The 21,750-nt window shown below is 44.8% G+C and overlaps 1 protein-coding gene across 3 annotated transcripts in view; it reads left to right on the plus strand.

The window, feature by feature from the left end:
* LOC140588790 (NLR family CARD domain-containing protein 3-like) overlaps nt 1-21,750 on the plus strand; it is an 84,610-nt gene that overhangs the window by 7,301 nt on the left and 55,559 nt on the right. Inside the window, exons 5-7 of one of the 3 annotated variants that reach the window (XM_072710955.1) lie at nt 7,538-7,711; nt 7,826-7,872; nt 10,415-11,227. The exons of the other annotated variants lie outside the window; for them this stretch is intronic. Coding sequence (XP_072567056.1) covers nt 7,538-7,711; nt 7,826-7,872; nt 10,415-10,935 — 742 coding nt within the window. The 3' untranslated portion in view covers nt 10,936-11,227. Of the gene's footprint in view, nt 1-7,537; nt 7,712-7,825; nt 7,873-10,414; nt 11,228-21,750 lie in introns of those variants that run through there. 3 annotated transcript variants of the gene reach the window in all.

Below are 21,750 nucleotides of genomic sequence, written 5' to 3' on the forward strand. Positions count from 1 at the left end.
TTTAGTTTCCTGGCAGCAGCAGCCAAAGTTTGATATAAAATGTCCTGGTATTTGATGGCGTCCATAGTGCCATGTACCCTAACGAGGTTTCCGGGGCCTTTGGAGGAAAAACAGCCCCAAAACATCACAGAACCTCCACCATATTTTACAGTCCATAGTGCCATGTACCCTAACGAGGTTTCCGGGGCCTTTGGAGGAAAAACAGCCCCAAAACATCACAGAACCTCCACCATATTTTACAGTCCATAGTGCCATGTACCCTAACGAGGTTTCCGGGGCCTTTGGAGGAAAAACAGCCCCAAAACATCACAGAACCTCCACCATATTTTACAGTCCATAGTGCCATGTATCCTAACGAGGTTTCCGGGGCCTTTGGAGGAAAAACAGCCCCAAAACATCACAGAACCTCCACTATATTTTACAATCCATAGTGCCATGTACCCTAACGAGGTTTCCGGGGCCTTTGGAGGAAAAACAGCCCCAAAACATCACAGAACCTCCACCATATTTTACAGTCCATAGTGCCATGTACCCTAACGAGGTTTCCGGGGCCTTTGGAGGAAAAACAGCCCCAAAACATCACAGAACCTCCACCATATTTTACAGTCCATAGTGCCATGTACCCTAACGAGGTTTCCGGGGCCTTTGGAGGAAAAACAGCCCCAAAACATCACAGAACCTCCACCATATTTTACATTTGGAATAAGGTTCATTTAATTATATCCATCCTTCTGTTTACACCAAACCCACCTTGAATGTTTATTGCCAAAAAGCTCAATTTTTGTTTCATCAGACCATTGAATTTGATTCCAGTCAAAGTTGTAGTAATGTTTTGCAAACTCCTGCCACTTACATTTTAAGTAACTGACAGAAAAGGCTTCTTTCTGTCATACCTTTCAAAAATCTGTTAGCATGAAGGTGTCGTCTGATGGTTTTTTCAGAGACGTGGTAACCCCAAGATTTTACTTGGTCTTGTAATTCACCAACAGTCATCCTTGGGGATTTTTTGTCTCTCTTATGATCCTCCTCACTGTATGTGGGGGCAAAATAAACTTGGGTCGTCTTCCAGGCAGGTTTCTAACAGTTCCAGTTGATGTCCACATTTTAATTATTGCCCTAACAGTAGAAAAGGGCATTTTAAGGCGAGTAACTATTTTTCATACCCTTTCCCTGACTTATGAAGGTCAGCATACTTCTCCCTCATTTGGTCTGTGTGATCTCTTATCTTTCCCATGTTGATGGATGACTAAGGGAATTTGGCCTCTGTGTCTCCTCATGTTTGTACCCCAGATAATCAGGAAGTCATGGATTACAGCTTGAAGGTTCCTATTCACTGCAATCAACGCAAAGATGTACAATTTACAAGGGAAACATGCTTCAGTTACATTGTGTTCACTATAATTTGCAGTGGTGCCAATAATCATGCCACATGTGTTTTCGTTAAAAATAATATTTCTTGAAGGTTTTGTTTTTTTTTTAATAAATTAATTTCAGTAAAAGGTTGGATTTCTCATTTTTTCAGTGTGAGATGTAGCAACTTCAGCAGAAGGTGGATTTTTTCTTACCCTTGTACAAAGGGGTGCCAATAATTGCGGAGGGCACTGTATGTATAACTGAGGCTGATGTGGTACAAAGCCTAGCTAAGCTCAAAATAAATAAATCACAGGGCCCTGATGGCATCTTGCCTATACTTTTAAAAGAGATGAGGGATATTATTATCCAACCTTTAACTTTACTATTGCAGAAATCCTTATCTGCTGGTGTGATACCTTCTGATTGGAAGTATGCTAATATAATGCCCATATTGAGAAAAGGGAATAGAAGTAATCCAGCAAATAATTATTAATGTAACTCGCATAACTGGAAAAGTAATGGAAGCTATTAGTAGTTATTAGAGGCACAAAGTCACAGTGGGTCTGCGTTCATAGTGGGGTACCGCAGGGTTCAATTTTAGGACCACTATTAATCCCGAGAAAGTGCCGGGCGATGCGCGCTCTATCCCACGGCTGAGCTCCGGTCAGTACTGGGATCTCCCCCTTCCTTTATAGTAAATTTAGCGTTGCGTGCGGGCAGGGGGTAAGCTGGCCAGGCTCAACCCTTCCCCCCAGGCAATATGTACTTCAATTCCCCCTTTTGTCCGAGTGCTGCTGCTTGCGATAACATACTACAATAGGCATCCTTGCGCCAGGTGTCTTTGCGCAATGCCTCCCTGTTCCCCCCTACAGGCAATATAGGGCGCTGTATACCGACCCCCCCCCCCCATCTCCCGAAACCAAGATTAGCATCCTGCATGCCGATCTAATGGCCGAGATTAGCATCCTGCATGCTGATCTAATGGCCCAGATGAGCATCCTGCATGCCGATCTAATGGCCCAGATTAGCATCCTGCATGCCGATCTAATGGCCCAGATTAGCATCCTGCATGCCGATCTAATGGCCCAGATTAGCATCCTGGCTTCTTTTTATGAGCCCAAGTTATTTATGGCAAAATTAGGTTTTACAGGGGATCGTTAAATAACATGTTCGTGCAGTCTAGTAACATTCGGGGTGAATTATGGACGATTGATCTGAATTTCAGGACGATCAGTCCACACGCGATCGGAATTAATCCACAATTACAACTTCCCAGAATATTATAGTAAAGGATTAATTCCATATCACGTGGGTGACGTAATCGTCCGCGAATTCATCCTAATACAGTAGCGGAAGCTAAAACCCTGGGTTCCTTTAAATCAGTTGTTAAAATAAGATATTAACAACTCTGAGCTATTAGTTAAGTTCTCCCCAAACGAGCTTGATGGGCCGAATGGCCCCCTCTCGTTTGTAAATTTCTTATGTTCTTATGTTCTATAATCCAAGCGAAAATGGTGGATTACCTGGATACAAATAACATTCTGAAGGATAACCAACATAGAAACATTTTTGTGTGACTGGGTATACAGGCCCACATAGCACGCAGATAATCATCTGTGACACCCATGGTGCACTGTGAGCAGGTATACAGGCCCACATAGCACGCAGACAATTATCTGTGACACCCATGGTGCACTGTGAGCAGGTATACAGGCCCACATAGCACGCAGACAATTATCTGTGACAACCATGGTGCTCTGTGAACAGGTATACAGGCCCACATAGCACGCAGACAATTATCTGTGACACCCATGGTGCACTGTGAGCAGGTATACAGGCCCACATAGCACGCAGACAATTATCTGTGACACCCATGGTGCACTGTGAGCAGATATACAGGCCCACAGAGCACGCAGATAATCATCTGTACACCCATGGTGCACTGTGAGCAGGTATACAGGCCCACATAGCATGCAGATAATTATATATCTGTGACAACCATGGTGCTCTGTGAACAGGTATACAGGCCCACATAGCATACAGATAATTATCTGTGACACCCATGGTGCACTGTGAGCAGGTATACAGGCCCACATAGCATACAGATAATTATCTGTGACACTCATGGGCCACTGTGAACAGGTATACAGGCCCACATAGCATACAGATAATTATCTGTGACACCCATGGTGCACTGTGAGCAGGTATACAGGCCCACATAGCATACAGATAATTATCTGTGACACTCATGGGCCACTGTGAACAGGTATACAGGCCCACATATTATGAAGATAATTATGTTTGACACCCAAAAATTGCCTATTCTCAACTCCGTATTTATGGATTGAGTCTTTCAATGTCATGAAATGACTGTTATTAAAAAGGAGGCGGAGATGTGTAATCCCTTTCTGTTTCCATGAGTGATAGTTAATAGTGTGATTGTGAAGTAGGAATTACAGATTATTCCATATTGTGGTATATTTACAGGGTCTGAGAGTGCAGTTTGTGATTTTAATGGCTTTCCACTGGGCTGTCAGCGTTGTGCAAATGGCAGTATTGTTAAAGCAGTTATGTTTCTTTAATGAAATATTGAGAAAGGGTAAGTCTGCACGTCTGAGATTTTTACAGTACAGCTGCTCCTGCTCTAACCATGTAGTGTGACCATTTAGTTAAGTGTTGCAGTTGATTTGCTAAGTAAAAATGAAGAAAAATCTGAGCTTGTAATCTGCCTTGAGATGTGGAATGTTTGATTTTTGCGTTTTTGTTTTTCCAGTAAAAATGTGACATTAATGAGTTCAGAGTTTGAAAGAATTTTTCTGAAGGTATGATAGGAAGCATTGAGAAATAGTAATTAATCTGGAGGAGAATTTTTATTTTGTTTGTTGAAATATGTCCTATTAGTGAGAGTGGGAAATTCATCTTTTGTTTTGAGTAAGGGGGTGTAGTTTAGGGTAAACAAGTCTGGCAGCCTGGGGGAGATGTTGATACCCAAGTACCGGATATTTCCGGTGTGAAATGGACCATCCTGATCAGCAGAATCCCAGGCATCTTCAGACAGTGAGAATATTATGGGTTTATTCCAGTTTATTGTGTAGTTTGATAGTTTTGAAAAGGTATTAGTAAAATTTAAATTTCATGTAGTGAGGGTTGAGGGTTTTGTACAAACAACAAGATATCATCTGCATAGAGAATTTTATATTGAGTTATCGGTATGAATTCCATTTATTTCACTGTTCTGTCATATTGCTGCCGCAAGTGGTTCTACGAAGATGGCAAACAATGAAGGAGAGAGTGGGCAGGCAGGCCGTCTTCCCCGTCGGAGTGTAAATGCAGGTGATGTGATCCCATCTGTGACACTGTAGCTTTGGCTGAGGTGTACAGCATTTTAACCCAGTGGGTGAACGACTCTCCGAAGCCAAATCTATGGAATGTGTTAAAGAGAAATGTCCAACTGACTGTCAGATGCCTTTTCTGCTTCTAATGATGTAATTATAGATGTACGTGTGTGTGTGAATGGTGTGTGAGTGACTGGTGTGTGAGTGAATGGTGTGTGAGTGTGCCCTGTGATGGGCTGGCCCCCCTCCTGGGTTGTTCCCCGCCTCGTGCCCATTGCTTCCGAGATAGGCTCTGGACCCCCCACGACCCAGTCGGATAAGCGGGTTGGACAATGGATGGATGGATGGATGGATGATGTAATTATGGTTTTAGTATGGGTATGCTGAGCAATATTGACTAAATTAAATGATTTATGGATGTTTTCTGAGGCAAGTCTTTGTCTTATTGAGGTCTTTGATCAGGATGGATTATAGTAGGAATTAGAGGTGTAACAATACGCGTATTCGTATTGAACCGTTCGGTACGAGGCTTTCGGTTCGGTACGCATTACAAACCGAACGATTCAGAAAAATACTTTTATCCCTCTGGAGTCGACGGCATCGTCAGCGATGCCGAGTATCTTTCTTGTCTATTTCAGTTCATAACTCGCTGAAATCTTATTATAGAAACATGAAAAAAACGCTGACTAAATCCGTAATCGGTCTCCTTTTCAAAACATCCATTAAGGATTAAAGTTTTTAAAATTAGGCTAAATCGGCATAAAAAGTAAACCAAGTCATCTTACTTTGTTTTACCTGGATCGGGGGCGTGTAGTACCGCTCTCACCCGAAGATCGCTATTCACATTTGTTACAACCCGCTCGTTTGAGGTCGCAACATAAAAGAGGGATCGAAACAGAAAACATATAACCAGTAAAGATTATTTATTATTTGTACGGGTTCGACAGTAGAAATAAGTCACGTAATAAAGTCTAGGGATAGAGAAGCAAACAATCACCACCAACCCTTATTCTACATAGCACAAAAAGAAAAATAAAATGCACAAGAGAAAGAACAACTAAAGGGGTCAACAAATGACTACATGACACACAAAGACCCACCCCCAGTCTCCCTCCCTACAGAGTCTTATATAGAATACCAATTAGCAATTAATTATAGGATAGGCCAATCAAGATCAGCCACACTCTTCCCAGTAGGGCCTGGAGATAACGTCAGGGTCGTCACACATTCTAAATAGCCGCATTAATTAGCGCGTATTCAAATCGCATTCGCATGGTAATTTTATTAACAGCGCAACGGTGAAACGCGATCCAGAAACATTCCAGTCAGAGCCATAAAAGGGGGGGAGGGATGTGGCCAGGTGACAATGGCTCATTCATACCCATGGAAGTTACTACATATTCAATGAAAGGAGCCAAAAATAGTGACATGAGTTCGGTTTTTCTTATTTATAAATCCAACTGAATGTTGCAACTATACGATTTAGTCATCTTCATGTAGCCAAGAATTTGTTGATCAGATATCTTGGATCAAAACAAACTGCCAGCATTGCTTACTATGTACTTTTATTATGTGTCTGCAATTATTCTAAGTTGCATTTTGCAATGTCCATACTTTGATGTCAAATTACAAACTTAACATAAATCTGACATATTTACAAAGTACACTAAGATTAAGATGAGTTTAATGCCAAAACAAATATATAAGAAATTATTTATTTGCCATGAATTAAGTTTATGATATTGAATGAAATGTGTGATCATGCCCCAGTCAGTGAAAGTGTGTTCCCTACCCCTAGACTCCAGAGGGTTATATTTGAAAAAAATAAAAGAAAATAAAGTGTGTAAAATATAATGTTTTCAGTGCTACTACGCTCAACAAGGCAGCCCAAACGACATGACAGGCAACGTGCTGACTGCCCCTCCCACCCCCAAACACAGTCAGTCAGGCATTTGCTGCACTAGCTCGTTGCAAAATGGCTAGTAACGTTAATGCAATTATCAGACCAGAAATAAGGATCCTCCTATAACCAACAGGTCTGGAGTTTGGGAGCACTTTGGTTTCCCTGTAAGTTATGAGGGTGATGGCAAGAGAGTGGTGGATAAAATGTGGACACACTCATCTTTCTGGAAAAAAAACTTAAAAATTGATTGAAACTTCCATATAAAACAAAATTGTTCTTTTCTTTCTATTAGTTTATAACTACTACAAAATTACATAAATTTTTTTTATCAGGAGCTTTTTGGTTTTGGTTATAAAGGAGGTTTTGTTTTATTTGCTGCTAAAAAGAAACCTCAGAAGATGGGTGAAGAATAGCTTCATCATTGTTTATAGTAAAAGAAAAAACAAGATCATACTTTTTTGATGTTTTAATAAACCCCACCATGGGTCTTTATCAGGTTTCAATAACACTGTAATGGTCGCTGTGCTCATATGTGATGGGATTTGTGATGTATGTTTAATTTCTCTATCTGTCTATTGAAGAGTGGAGATAATACATCCCAAAAATGTTAATAGATTTCTGCAGGGAAACCATCCGGTCTGGACACTTTATTGTTAGGCATTTGGTTGAGGAACTTATGGAGTCCTTCTGATGTTAATGGTGCATCAAGGGTATCTGCTATTTCATTGGTTATTATGGGTAAGTCTAGATTGTTTAAAAATGATTCTTTATCAACTGCATCTGGTTCTTGTTCTGAGGAGTATATATAGGTTCTTGTAAAATGTTCGGAAGGTGTTGTTCATTTCGTGTCATTGAAATATTTATTTAGTCACTTTTACTTATAAGTAATGCTTGTAATGGTGAGGTGATCTTATTTATTGGGGAGTCTTTGTCTGTCTCTCTGCAGGCTGTCAGGCTGTAGAGTCACAGAAGAAGGCTGTTCTTCCCTGGCTTCAGCTCTAAGGTCAAACCCCTCACACCTGAGAGAGCTGGATCTGAGCTACAATCACCCAGGAGACTCAGGAGTGAAGCTGCTCTCTGCTGTACTGGAGGATCCCAGCTGTAAACTGGAGAAGCTGAAGTGAGTACAGAGTGTGTGTCTGACACTCTACAGATACGTATGCATGTATGTGAAGAAGAGGCACCAATAAATAAATGGATAAAGCAGCACTATGTCATTCTGCTTCTCCTATAGTGTGGACCACAGTGGAGAGTGCAGGACCAGACCAGGCTTACAGAAATGTAAGTGTGTTTGCAGGTTTTTTATTAATAATACCATTAATACTTTGTTATTGTTGTATTCACACGATTGTTGTGATGAGTGTGGCTTTTTGCACTGTGTGTAGATGGATTTCCATGTTTGTGTTTAGGTGAGTTTCTGTGTGTCATTTTAGACAACATCCAAATGAGAGAAATAAAACATCAAAATCATCACCAAAAACACTATCAATTCATTTAATCGTTTTTAAAAATATTTTTTACAAATACTTTTATAGCTGCTCATATCATCTTTGTGTTTGTGTGGGAGTGTAACATGGTTAAAATATATTCTGATGTAGTTGTATATCTTTAATTTAATAAAAAGAAGAATCCTTTGCATTTGTTCTTTTTGCACATGCTGTGAGTGTATGTGTTTTCTGTGTGAGATTCGTTAGTATTGTCCTAAGAGGGCACCTATAGGCAGTGATCCTGGACTCTCTCCTCATGTGCAAAATGTGAATTTGCATTTTTACATGGTGGTTCTGGAACACACCTTAATATTCATGAGAGAATATTCCTGATTGGGCAGTGAATGCCTTAGACCAGGGGTGGCCAAATCCAGGTCTGGAGGGCCAGAGACCTGCACATTTTTGGGTTTCCCCTCATTTAACACCCCGGATACAACTGCTTGTGCTAATTACCACACAGCTTTTGAGCTGAATCATTTATGGTGGGACAGGGAAAGAACTAAGCTACACTGGGCGCCGGCCCGCCAGGACTGGATTTGCGCAGCCCCGCCTTAGGCAGAAAAAACAGGCAGTGTCGATGTTCACTGGCCAATCATGTAATGCCCCTCTCATAAATATTAATAAGACAGCCAATCATGTAGGGCTTTGCTTATGATTAATAAGATTTCCCAGACCACGGTGCTAAAAGAGACTTGCGCCCGGGACACGCTGGATGTGCGGTGCAAAATATCGAATTTCATCTCGGCGCCCATGTTAACAGATTAGCGCGGCCACGTGCAGAGAGACAGACATCTAGAGTTACACGCGCGGTAAGCGGTTCAATATGGAAACTTATACTACGGGACCGTTGAATGCTTGAATCTGATTGGCTGACGAACGTTCTGAGGTGTGCAATTATTTTCAGGGAAACGCACGGCGAACGTAGTTCCAGGCAGCTCTCTTGACCGTATTACAGTTCCATATCACTTCGCATAGTTAACTTTAATAACGGAAATTAGCATACAGTACCTATACAGCACACAGGACTAACAAAAACAACAACATGACAGACGATTTTCCGAAAGTAAATTTTAATATTTACGGTGAATATGAAACTTTCAACAACTGGGCTGCAGCAGTATTAGACAGTCCAGATGAAAAACAACATAAACGGAAGCGGACATCAAAGGCAGCCAGCAACAACAAAAGACATAAAACGATCAGCGAAGAACAGCTAGACATACTCGAGGGAGAAAAACACGAAGAAAACACCAAAAAACAACAGCTAATGACGTTTTGGAACTAGCAAAAGAGTCGTTGGATGAGATGCGGAAGAAATAATCCTACTCACAATAGCGATTTAAGTAGAAAAACCGGACGAATCCCTTGAAATATATCATCTGATCGATGTCTTGAGGTGTGGCAACCGTAGTATAAGCGGAATAATTGACTCCGGACCGTTGAATTATTAGAAAAATAATGCACACCCGAGGTGTAACGGCCACTCCGCTTCGCGTCGTGGCCGCATTACCACCTCGGGTGTGCATTATTTTTCTAATAATTCAACGGCCCGTCGTCAATTATTCCTTACGTATTGCATTAATCGGAAAAAGTCAATTCTGCTTTTCCGAATTAATGTAATAATCATCCTGTTTTTCTGAATTAATGAGATAACCTTTCTGTTTTTCATGATGCACGATCTGTGTAGTTTAATCCGCTTTTATTGATGGTTTGTAGAGGGTATTATCATTATTTTGCCGACTTTGGGCGGCACCTATTCCGCCCCGCTTGACACCGCAGTACGTGTTTCTCCCTGATCAGCAGATACAGTATGACACGCTTCACGGAAATAAGCCGATGCATGTGAAATGCATTCAGACCGGAATCGTCTTCGGAAGTTTGTATCAGAATCCAGGTCCAAACCTTTATTGAATATCACTTTAAATAGGTAATAATATTACTTAAATATTCTGTTATTGATGGCCATTTTCAAAGGTAAACTCCCTGTAGAAAGACGGAGAGCAGCAAGGCGCCGGATTTAGCGGTTAGAAGGAAAGACACTGACTTTTAGTATTAATATCTGGTGCCGTTTTGTGGTAAATATGCTTGTGATGAATGTGTCTGATGAATGTAGCTGCTGTGTAATTTTATTTACCCGTAATTAAGCTGTTAGTTTAGCTCGCGCCGCATTTTGGCGGCTCTTCCCGCCCGCGTCGCGCGCCGTCCGACATTTCCTGAGCTATTTCATAAACTTCAGTTCCCGCTTCGTTCGGGGAAGCTGTGCTGTTTTTATATTGTACAGAAACATAAAGTACAGGCTGCCTGATGGTATTAATAATTCTTCCTCCTGCCTACAGACTCCTGCCAGCTGACGCTGGACCCCAACACAGCACACAGAAGCCTGTCTCTGTCAGAGGGGAACAGGAAGGTGACACGGGGGGCAGAGCAGCCATATCCTGATCATCCAGAGAGATTTGAGGACTGCCCCCAAGTTCTGTGCAGAGAGAGTCTGACTGGCCACTGTTACTGGGAGGCTGAGTGGGATAAAGATGGAGCCCATGATATAGGAGTGACTTATAAAGGGATCAGGAGGAAAGGAGGGAGTGACTGTCTGTTTGGATACAATGACAAGTCATGGTGTCTGTACTGTAATCGTGACAGTTACTTTGTCCAGCACAATAATAAACCGACTCTCATACCCATACGGCCCTCAGGCTCCCGCAGAGTAGGAGTGTATCTGGACTGGGGGGCTGGTGCTCTGTCCTTCTACAGAGTCTCCTCTGATGGACTGACCCCCCTGTACAGATTCACCTCCTCATTCACTGAGCCCCTCTTTCCAGGGTTTATGGTTTATTATGACTCCTCAGTGTCACTGTGACGTGTTGCTGGTTCTCCTGGCAAAAAGGTAAAATCTCTGCTTTTTAACCTTTATAATCATTTTTACTCTGAAATGTATGTTTGACAAAAATAAATGTCTGTGTTCAGTGAGCTGAATAAACAACAAAAATATAATTTTATAGTTTTTGTCTCTGACTAAAATGTAACTAAATGTAATCCTGATTGGGGGGGGGCTTTCCCCCTCCCCTGTATATGTACATTTTATATATTTATGCCTATTTACTGTATTTCCTCCCTGTACAATGACAATAAAGGCTTTCTGTTCTGTCCTATTAATGTCCTACTTCAGCGTCACCCAAAGCATAACTGAGTAACATAATGAAACCACAGTCTGGTGGATTAAGTAAGGAATAATTGACGACGGGCCGTTGAATTATTAGAAAAATAATGCACACCCGAGGTGGTAATGCGGCCACGACGCGAAGCGGAGTTCAACAGGGCAGAAAAGCGCCAAAAACCAACCCGGTAATGAATGGGGAAAATTAATATACCACGTGACCTAGAGAGATCTCACCGCCCCCCATACAGATATTCAAATATTATCGAAGAAAGGAACTCAATAGAGCTAGCAATTTTAACAGCCGCCCCCAAATATGGACACAAATTTGTTATTCATCAGGCCAGTTCAGAGTCTGATGAGTCTGGCGGTAAATCCGGCATCCGGATAAGACGAGCCACTGGTCTCACGTACACTCTGTCCTTAACTCGGATCTCCGCCGTGCGGATCCTTCCATCATCGCCTGGATGAACTGCTGTCACTTTGCCCACCATCCACACCGATCTTGGCATTTGAGGGTCCACAATCATAACCACGGTTCCAACCGCCATGTTGATTGTCTCCACCTGCCATTTCTGTCTGGTCTGAAGGGTTGGCAGGTAATCCCGAATAAAGCTCCTCCAAAACTAATCAGCCAACACCTGGCTATGCCTCCATCTCCTCCGGCTGAGATGCTCTGAGGCAGGGTAGACCACGTGAGGAAGGGTGGAATCTGGCCGCCCCATCAAGAGGGAATTGGGAGTGATGGGGTCAGGATCGGCTATATCCGAAGACATGTAACTCAAGGGCTTTGAATTTAAAATCCCTTCCACCTCAACTAGCACAGTCCGCAGGACCTCCTCGGTCACAGTGTGCGGGGCCAGGACGGTGCGTAAGGCTGTCTTCACTGAGCGAATTTCCTGTTCCCAGGATCCTCCGAAATGAGGAGCGCTAGGTGGGTTAAAGCGGAAAGTGATCTGCTGGGATGCCAGTTGGTCTTTTATAGAGGGTGCTAAAGCATTAAAGGCTTCTCTCAGCTCAGTACTAGCTCCCTTAAAATTGGTGCCCTGATCAGATATCATCTCATGTGGCTTCCCTCTCCGTGCAGTAAACCGGCGTAGTGACATGAGGAATGAGTCGGTATCGAGGCTAGGCATGAGATCTAGGTACACAGCTCTAGTGGTGAGACACTTGTAAATAATGCCCCAGCATTTTTCCTGTCTTCTTCCGATCTTCACCAAGAAAGGGCCAAAACAGTCCACACCTGTGGAGTAAAACGCTGGGCAATGCAGTCTCAAACTAGAGGGGGGCATATCAGCCATCAGAGGGACATCCGGCCTACCACGCCATCTGCGGCATGACACACATTCAAACTGTATCCTTCGGACTGCTGCCCTTCCGCGTAGAACCCAATAGCGCCTCCTTAACTCCGCAAAGACGCGCTCTGGCCCTGGGTGATACAGCTGGTCATCATACTGCTTAATCAGCAGTGAGGTGATCCTATGGGTTGGATCTAACACTATGGGGTGTACTGCATCCTGACCTATGTCATGGCATTTGCGCAGTCGGCCTCCTACCCTGATCTCTACCTTCCCATTTATACCTTCACTACGTAGGTATGCTACAGCACCATAGGCCTGCTCTGAGGCATCGGTGAAGATGTGCACGCTCCGGCTAGCTAGTGGACCCAGATCAGTGCTGCTGTAACATCTGGGTATATTAATTTGGGACAACTGGCTAAGTTCCCTTTCCCAATTAAGCCAGTCCTGGATCAACTCACTAGGTAAGTTGGGGTCATCCCACTCCCTTCCCTTTGTCCAGAGCTTCTGTACCAGGACCTTCGCTCTGGTCGTGAAGGGAATTATGAACCCAAGTGGGTCATACTGACTGGCCAGGATGCAGTAGATCCTCCGCATTGTAGGTTCAGCACTCTCTATCGGGCTATACTTGTAGCCCAAGGTGTCTGATAAGCACTGCCAGCGTAACCCGAGTGTGCGCAACTTCCTGAGGAGTTCCTTAGCCTTGCCGGGAGTAGCTAGGCTCTGAAGACAGTTGTCTACATAAAAACAGCGTGCAACTGATGAACGCAAATCCTCTCCCGACTTAGAATGGTCCATAACATGCTTCTGAAGCGCGAAGGTGGCGCAGCAGGGACTGCAAGTGGTCCCAAAGGGTAGAACCTGCCACTGATAAACATCAGGTGGGTTCTCCCTCTTCAGATCACGCCACAGGAACCTGAGAAAGGGCTGGTCCTCTTCAAGCAGCCGCACCTGGTGGAACATGCCCTTTATGTCACCACTGATGGCTACCCTGTACTCTCGGAAACGGAGAAGGACTCCCAACAAAGATGCGCCAAGTGATGGCCCAGGGAGGAGACACTCATTTAAGCTCTTACCCTTATAGGTGAAGGAGCAATTAAAGACAAGTCTGTACTTGTCGTTATGCTGAACTAAGTGGTGCGGGATATACCACCCAGAGCTGCCCACAGCGGTGGCTGGTGGAACCTTACACACATAGCCAGCTTCAACTAATTTAGTAATTTCTCTCTGATAAACTGCAGCTTTATCAGGGTCTCTAGCTAGACGTTTCTCAGCTCCTCTAAGGTGAGCGAGAGTAGCTTCCATAGGAGCGGCTAATGAGGGGGGGCTAGTTTTCCACAGAAGCGGAGTCGCATATCGCTCAATGCCTTCGACTGGAACTCTAACTGTACAGCCCTCGAGTTTCTTAATTGCTTCCGTATCCTGTTTGGACCGAGTGACAAGCTTCTCGTTCCGGTAGGGTAAGGTGTCCAACTGCCATAGTCTCTCTACATGACTGAATAATTCAGAGTCTGGAGAGGTAGCATGTGTCAGGAGACACTGAGTCGCGTTGAGACTGGTGGTCACCAAGTGTGATGGGCCCTGTAGGGTCCAACCTAGGCGGGTCTTTATAGCTGCTGGTCCACCAGGGGGCCCTAATCTCACTGGCTCTATCGGGGTTATCAGATGTGGACAATCTGATCCGATAAGCAGAAGTGGGTACGCGTCCTTAACTGGAGCGAGGGGGAGGTGTTTCAGATGTCTATACTTCCTCTGAAGAGCTACCACTGGGTAAGTATGTGGAGCAAGACAGTGAAAAGCGCTGTGTATATGGAAGTTCCAGTCAGAACGACTTACAGGTGACACCGAGAAAGACACTGCTGCTCCTCTAACAGTGCACAGGTCTTGCCTTACCGTCCGAAGCGTCAGGTCCTCTGGGTTCCCCTGGAGGCCTAGCTTCTGAGCAGCTTCATGCAGCAAGATAGTGCGCTCTGAGCCGTCATCCAAGAGCGCATACGTGTCTAAGGTATTCTCTCCATGGCGTAACACAACCCTACATATCTTTAATAATACCTTCTTACTGTCTGTAGGCCTATCTACATAAAGTGTTTCAACTGTGGAGGTACTGGGACAGGTATGCTCCGGCACGGTGGCATCTTCACTACTCGCCTTACCTTCATCATGAGTATTAACCTCATGTAAAACATCAAGGTGTTTTCGCTCACACCTACTGCACTTAGCTTTCAAGCTACACTGAACATCTGGATGGTTGCGGCCACATCTCCGACATCGGTTATGCGTCGTTATCCAGGTCTCCTTCTGCTGGCTAGACAGGAGTTGGAAATTATCACACTGATTCATGTAATGTTGAGTGGTGCTACAGAAAGGACAAAACTTCTTAGGCCTTTCCCGGAAACCCTGTGAAGCTACGTTGCGCGGTTGAACCTCGTGCCGTTTGTCCTTCTGCTCACTCCCATAAAGGACAACAGCAGTTTTAGAAGAAGACCTATCCTTACGGATGATATGATGCTCCTTACTACGATCAGCAGCATCAGTTGGTGGTCCACATCCCTGAACCTTCACCTCATATTCAAGCCACTCAGACAGATGATGGAGGGTTGGTATAGGAATAACTACAGGGTTAATATACCTCCTAAAATTAGCTCTTAGATCATGTGGCAGTTTACCCAGTAATCTGGGGACATGAGATCCACAACTTAACTCTATCAGGCCCTCTCTGCCAAGTTGACCTAGCATTCCAACGAGTGCCCTTACCGTCAATGCAAACTTCCTGAACCCTCTAACATCTCCAGTCCTAATGTTGGGCCCTTCCATCAGCTTAGCAATACGTTGTAAAGCAAGTTGGTGTGGCTGTCCATACAGCTCAATGAGAGCTCTCATCGTGTCACTGTATGGGTATTGGCTATTACTGTAGGAGTCAGCTATGGGTAAGGCTTCTTAAAACTTAAGGTGATCTACTAATATCTGAAACTTAAACCACTCGGTCGCATCTGCTGGCAGTAAATTATCAAGGGCAACTCTCAACCTCGCAAACTCCCGAAGGTCTTCATTCACAAAATCAGGGATTGTAGGTTTAGGTCCACGATATAGAGATTCCTGAAAGCTATGATTGGAATAGCCGTTGTAGTGACGGTCACTCGTGGGATGTGACTGGCTATACGAGCCATTGCTGCCATGAGGGTAACTGCCACGAAAACCAGTGGCGATATAACGTGGGTCCGGTGATTCCCAAGCAGTAGGTGATCTGTAGCGAATGACAGGCGAGCGGCGGCGGCCTGTAGGCTCACGGCCGGAGCGGTCGGCGGGCGAGCGGCGGTGTCCTGTAGCCTCACGATCGGAGCGGTCGGCGGGCGAGCGGCGGCGGCCTGTAGGCTCTCGGCTGGAGAGGACGGCGGGCGAGCGGCGGCGGCTCGTAGACTCACATCTGCAGCGGTCGGCGAGCGAGCGGCGGCGGACTGTAGACTAACGACCGGAGCGGTCGGCGGACGAGCGGCGGCGGCTTGTAGACTCACGGCCGGAGCTGGTCGAGCGGCGGCGAAGGCCGGAGCTGGTCGGGCGGCGGCCGGAGCTGGTCGAACGGCGGTGGCATGTAGACTCACGACCGGAGCGGTCGGCGGGCGAGCGGCGGCGGCTTGTAGACTCACGGCCGGAGCTGGTCGAGCGGCGGCGACGGCCGGAGCTGGTCGGGCGGCGGCCGGAGCTGGTCGAACGGCGGTGGCATGTAGACTCACGACCGGAGCGGTCGGCAGGTGATCGGCGGCAGCGGCTTGTAGGCTCACGGCTGGAGCGGTTCAAGCTCGGTGTTGCAGTTTGTCCCAAGTTATGACTTGTCATGACATCCGCGTGGGATACATGCAGGGCTTCCGCAATATCCCGTTTGACTCGCTCTCGTTGTCGCTCGATGCTGTTCAAGCATGCTTCGATATTCCGCAAAGATAAGCGATCGTCGGTTTCTTCATTAGTTTTGGGACGATCGACGCTATGCTCCTGCAGCTCCGGAACGAAGGATGTTCTATCCGCTATGCCGACGGACTCCTCCCGCTCGGAATGGCAGCGTACCCTAGGTGTTTGTTTTCCCGGATAGCTTATAACATAATCTGTCAGATAATGTGGTCTGCGGATTGCACGGTTAGCTCGGGAATCACTTCTATCTTGGCTGGACATCCTTGCTGCTGCTGAGGTCGTCTATCCGGCTCGAAGGACCATGTAAAATCGAGCATGAAATGTTCGTGGTGGAGATTGATTCAATTAAACCCGGAGATGATCTCAGCAGGGCGCCGATTAGAGCACACAGGTGGATTAGTTAACCAAGAGTTTATTAACCCGAAGTAATGCAATTAACAAACTTACAGACCGCGGACACTTCCCACCTGTCCAGTACAAGCGGGGGGGGAAGGGCAGAGTTCAACAAGGCAGAAAAGCGCCAAAAACCAACCCGGTAATGAATGGGGAAAATTAACATACCACGTGACCTAGAGAGATCTCACCGCCCCCCATACAGATATTCAAATATTATCGAAGAAAGGAACTCAATAGAGCTGGCAATTTTAACAAACAGCATAATGCTACATTATTTGTGCCCCTCAGATAAAGTGTTACCGATGAGAGAACACTTTGAAAATCAGTAAATAACATTTTCTCTTGCCTTGACTCCATGTCTAAATCAGACCTAGACATGTTTGAGTAGATTATCATGGTTCCTCTGGTTATTGCATTTACACACACAATATGAAGAAAATGTAAGTGAACAGAAATCTCCATGCAATGAATTATCATCCTGTGAGTGTGTATCAAGTGCTGCAGCCCATACATTAGCAATGGGCATCAGGTCACTGTATTCAACAGAGTGAGCGGTTATTCAGAAAGGACCAGCGTATTATTATTATAAAACAGATCGATAACTTGTTTAAGCAATTATTACTGTATGTCTTGCCCAGGGCTGGACTGGGACCAGAAGATGGCCCTGGCATTCTTTGGTCATGGCGACTCACTATGATTATTTATACGATATGCGAGAGCACATGACATACCAGAGGATATATGTGTATGTTGTGTGATTTCAAAAATTAAGATAGAGCGCAGCATCTTACAATGAAGAGAGTAACCATGTAAAAAAAAATAAAATTATATGCTCTTTCACTACTCAGGGGTTCATCTTGGGAGAGATGGCCACAGTGTCACAATTCCCACCTTGAGGTGAAAGTGGATGTCAAAGAAACACAGAGGGGGAGGGAGGGAGAGAGAGAGACAGAGAGAGAGAGAGAGAGAGAGAGAGAGAGAGGCAGGAATGTTAACTTCAGTGTTATTTCTCTGGTTACCTATCAATGATAAATCATCCATTTCAGCAAAGTTTTACTAATATTACATGATAGTAATAACTGTAAGCTGTAACACCTGCAAACTGTAACTTTATGGCAGCTGAAATACCACTAAGTTGGACACCAAATCTACTCATAGCATTATTTAAAAATGACGCCTATTAAGGCAATTCTCTCTCTCATAAACACAGTTTGTGCACAAAACTGTAGTTTTGTACACAAATGACACATAACTCTATAGGCCAGTGGTTCCCAAACTTTCTCTGCAGGGCCCCCCTTAAAAGTCCAGCATAAAGTTTGAAATTATGCAAGTGCCGATTTAACATTCCTGTTAATATTCATTGGCGTACACAAATTAAAGTTTGTCTTACGATTACCGCATTTTGTTTTTAATGATAACCGCAGCTTTCAGCCTATACTATAGCAGAAAACAACACTAAATCATACCCATTAACTGATAGTCTCCCTGCACTTCATGTAGAAAATTTTAAACCTTGTTTTTCATGGTTTATTGGGCTAATAACACTTTCCTTGATGCCACTTCCAGAGTGTAACTATGGGTGCGTTCGACTTTGTGTAGCCCCTTACAGCGCTGGCTTAAAGCAATGCATTCTGGTCCTGACGCAATGCATCATGGTTAGATTTTTTTGTCCGGCGCTGCAAAACGTCATCACGCGTCACCATGTCACAAGGTACAAAAACCTCGCGAGAGCAAGACGACTTAAGACAGATCGTACAGCACCTCTCAGCCAGCTGAACAAACTGGAACAGCCTCCGTGACGACACAACTTTGCCCTTACTGGCTGAAGAACGTGTCGTTTGTATGACGTTTATATCCCAGGAAGTCACGTTTCGTTATCTGCTTTTTCTCCCGAATATCACGTAAAGCAGTGAGAACTGGTTTTCAGTTAATTTACCTGGTAAAATAAAGTTTAAATAAATGCTCTAATAGTACACGTAAGTTAGTGGTTTATTTATTGTTAGTTACTGTAATGTTGCGCTGCTTTATTTGTTTAATCGTCCAGTCTGTGAAGAGATTATTTTAGGGTGGCACATGCCACTGGTGTGCCCCTCCGCCATACCTCTGCGCCCCCAGTTTGGGAACCACTGTATTAGATGATATTAGATGGCGGCACACATGGTTGCAGCGGCTCACAGCTCTCCTTGTCAGTGCTCTTTTTCGTCGTTACTCATTACCAAACTGGTCACTCTCAGCCTCCCCCACCTCACATGTGTCTGGATAAAGGACTTTCTTACCAACCGGCTCCAGACTGTGAGACTCGGCCCCCACCTCTCCTCCACTCGCACACTGAACACCGGATCCCCACAGGGCTGTGTGCTGAGCCCCCTCCTGTACTGTCTCTACACCCAGGAATGTAGTCCGGCCCACAGAAACAACATCATCATCAAGTTTGTTGACGACACCACAGTGATCGGACTCATCTCAATGGGAGACGAGGCAGCTTACAGAGAGGGGGTCCTGAAGTTGGCAGCCTGGTGTTCAAAGAACAATCTGGCTCTGAACACCAAGAAAACAAAGGAGATCATAGTCGACTTCAGGAGGCACAGCACCGATTTAGCCCCCCTCTACATCAACAGCGAGTGTGTGGAGAGGGTCCACACCTTCCGGTATCTCAGCATCCTTATCTCCACTGACATCTCCTGGACAGACAACATCACAGCAGTTACCAAGAAGGCTCAGCAGCGGTTACACTTCCTGAGGGTCCTCAGGAAGCACAACCTGGACTCCAACCTGCTACTGACCTTCTACCGCTCGTCCATCGAGAGCCTGCTGACGTGCTGTATCACAGTGTGGCATCACAGTGTGGTATCACAGTATGGTATCACAGTATGGTATCACAGTACTGTATCACAGTGTATATCACAGTATGGTATCACAGTATGGTATCACAGCGTGGTATCACAGTGTGGTATCACAGTGTGGTATCACAGTATGGTATCACAGTGTATATCACAGTACTGTATCACAGTGTGGTATCACAGTACTGTATCACAGTATGGTATCACAGTACTTTATCACAGTGTGGTATAACAGTACTTTATCACAGTGTGGTATCACAGTACTTTATCACAGTGTGGTATCACAGTACTGTATCACAGTGTGGTATCACAGTACTGTATCACAGTGTGGTACAGCAGCTGCACCATGGCAGACAGGGAGAGGCTTCAGAGAGTAGTAAAGGCAGCACAGAAGATCATCGGCTGCCCTCTCCCCTCCCTGATGGATATTTACACCTCCCACTGCCTCAGCAGAGCAAAAAACATCACCAAGGACAGCTCCCACCCTGGCTCTGATCTGTTTGGCCTGCTGCCCTCAGGGAGGCGCTACAGGTGCATCACAGCAAAGACAAACAGACTCAAGAACAGTTTTTTCCCAAAAGCCATAACCACTCTGAACTCACACATGCACTGACTACACAGTCTAACCCCCCAACCCCTGGACTTCCTTCTATCCAACAAATGTGAAATATCCAATATCTAAATGGTACTGATAATAACTGTGCAATATCTGTATACTGTACAATATCATCGGTCTGTGTCCAACACCCACTGCTCACTGCACATGATCATCAATACTGTGTAATATTTAAATAATGTGCAATGACCTACACAGTTATTTATTTATTCCTTCCATATGTACATAGCGCCGCAGAACTTTTTACACTATTTATTTATTGTTTGTTGTTCTACATACATGTTTGCAATAGAGGAGCTGCTTTTAATCTCATTGTACATGTGTATAGCGACGATAAAAGGCATTCATTCATTCATTCATGAACCGCTGCTACCTCCTTAACAGGAACCACTGCTACCTCTCTACAAAGAACCACCAGTACCTCCCTACCATGAATCACCACTACTTCTCTACCAGGAACTCCCACAAGGACCTCAATGGATCTCCACCCTAAAGAAGGTGCACCCAATCCCAGTACCTCCCTACCAGAAACCACCACTACCTCCCTACCAAGAACCTCCGCTACTTCCCTACCAGGAAACACCACTACCTCCCTACCAGGAAACACCAATACCAGGAACCACCATTACCACCCTACCAGGAATTCCCACCAGGACCTTTATTTGAGCATGGTTACAAAGTTATATATGTAAAGTCAGGAACTGAATGAAGATTTCAGAACAATATAGTCAAAATCCAGAAAATCTAATTCAAACAACTTCACATATTACAATGTAAATGAGTAATATCTGGCATTGGAGTCCTCTCTGCCACCTGGTGTCAAAAAGTAGTACTACACCGTGCCATCCGACATATATTCCATAAAATTTAGTCAAATTTTTGGACTATATTGGGTTGTTTCATTGTCAGGACGGAAATACTATTTGTACAGAATCCAATAACTACACTGACCCAATGCATTTTGAAAGTGCACATCAGGATTTGAATGTAAATTGTTGTAATAGGTCATAACTGTCATAACCGATTGCTGTGCACGGAGCGGGGAAGCAGGAGAAGGACACGTAAGAGTGAGGAATACGGGATTTACTGGGAAAAGGAGCGGGGAAGCAGGAGAAGGACACGTGAGAGTGAGGAATACGGGATTTACTGGGAAAAGGAGCGGGGAAGCAGGAGAAGGACACGTGAGAGTGAGGAATACGGGATTTACTGGGAAAAGGAGCGGGGAAGCAGGAGAAGGACACGTGAGAGTGAGGAATGCGGGATTTACTGGGAAAAGGAGCGGGGAAGCAGGAGAAGGACACGTGAGAGTGAGGAATACGGGATTTACTGGGGAAAAGGAGCGGGGAAGCAGGAGAAGGACACGTGAGAGTGAGGAATACGGGATTTACTGGGGAAAAGGAGCAGGGAAGCAGGAGAAGGACACGTTAGAGTGAGGAATACGGAATTTACTGGGAAAAGGAGCAGG

This window comes from Paramormyrops kingsleyae, chromosome 4 (genome assembly GCF_048594095.1).
Source record: "Paramormyrops kingsleyae isolate MSU_618 chromosome 4, PKINGS_0.4, whole genome shotgun sequence".
In the NCBI taxonomy this organism is placed as follows: Eukaryota; Metazoa; Chordata; class Actinopteri; order Osteoglossiformes; family Mormyridae; genus Paramormyrops; species Paramormyrops kingsleyae.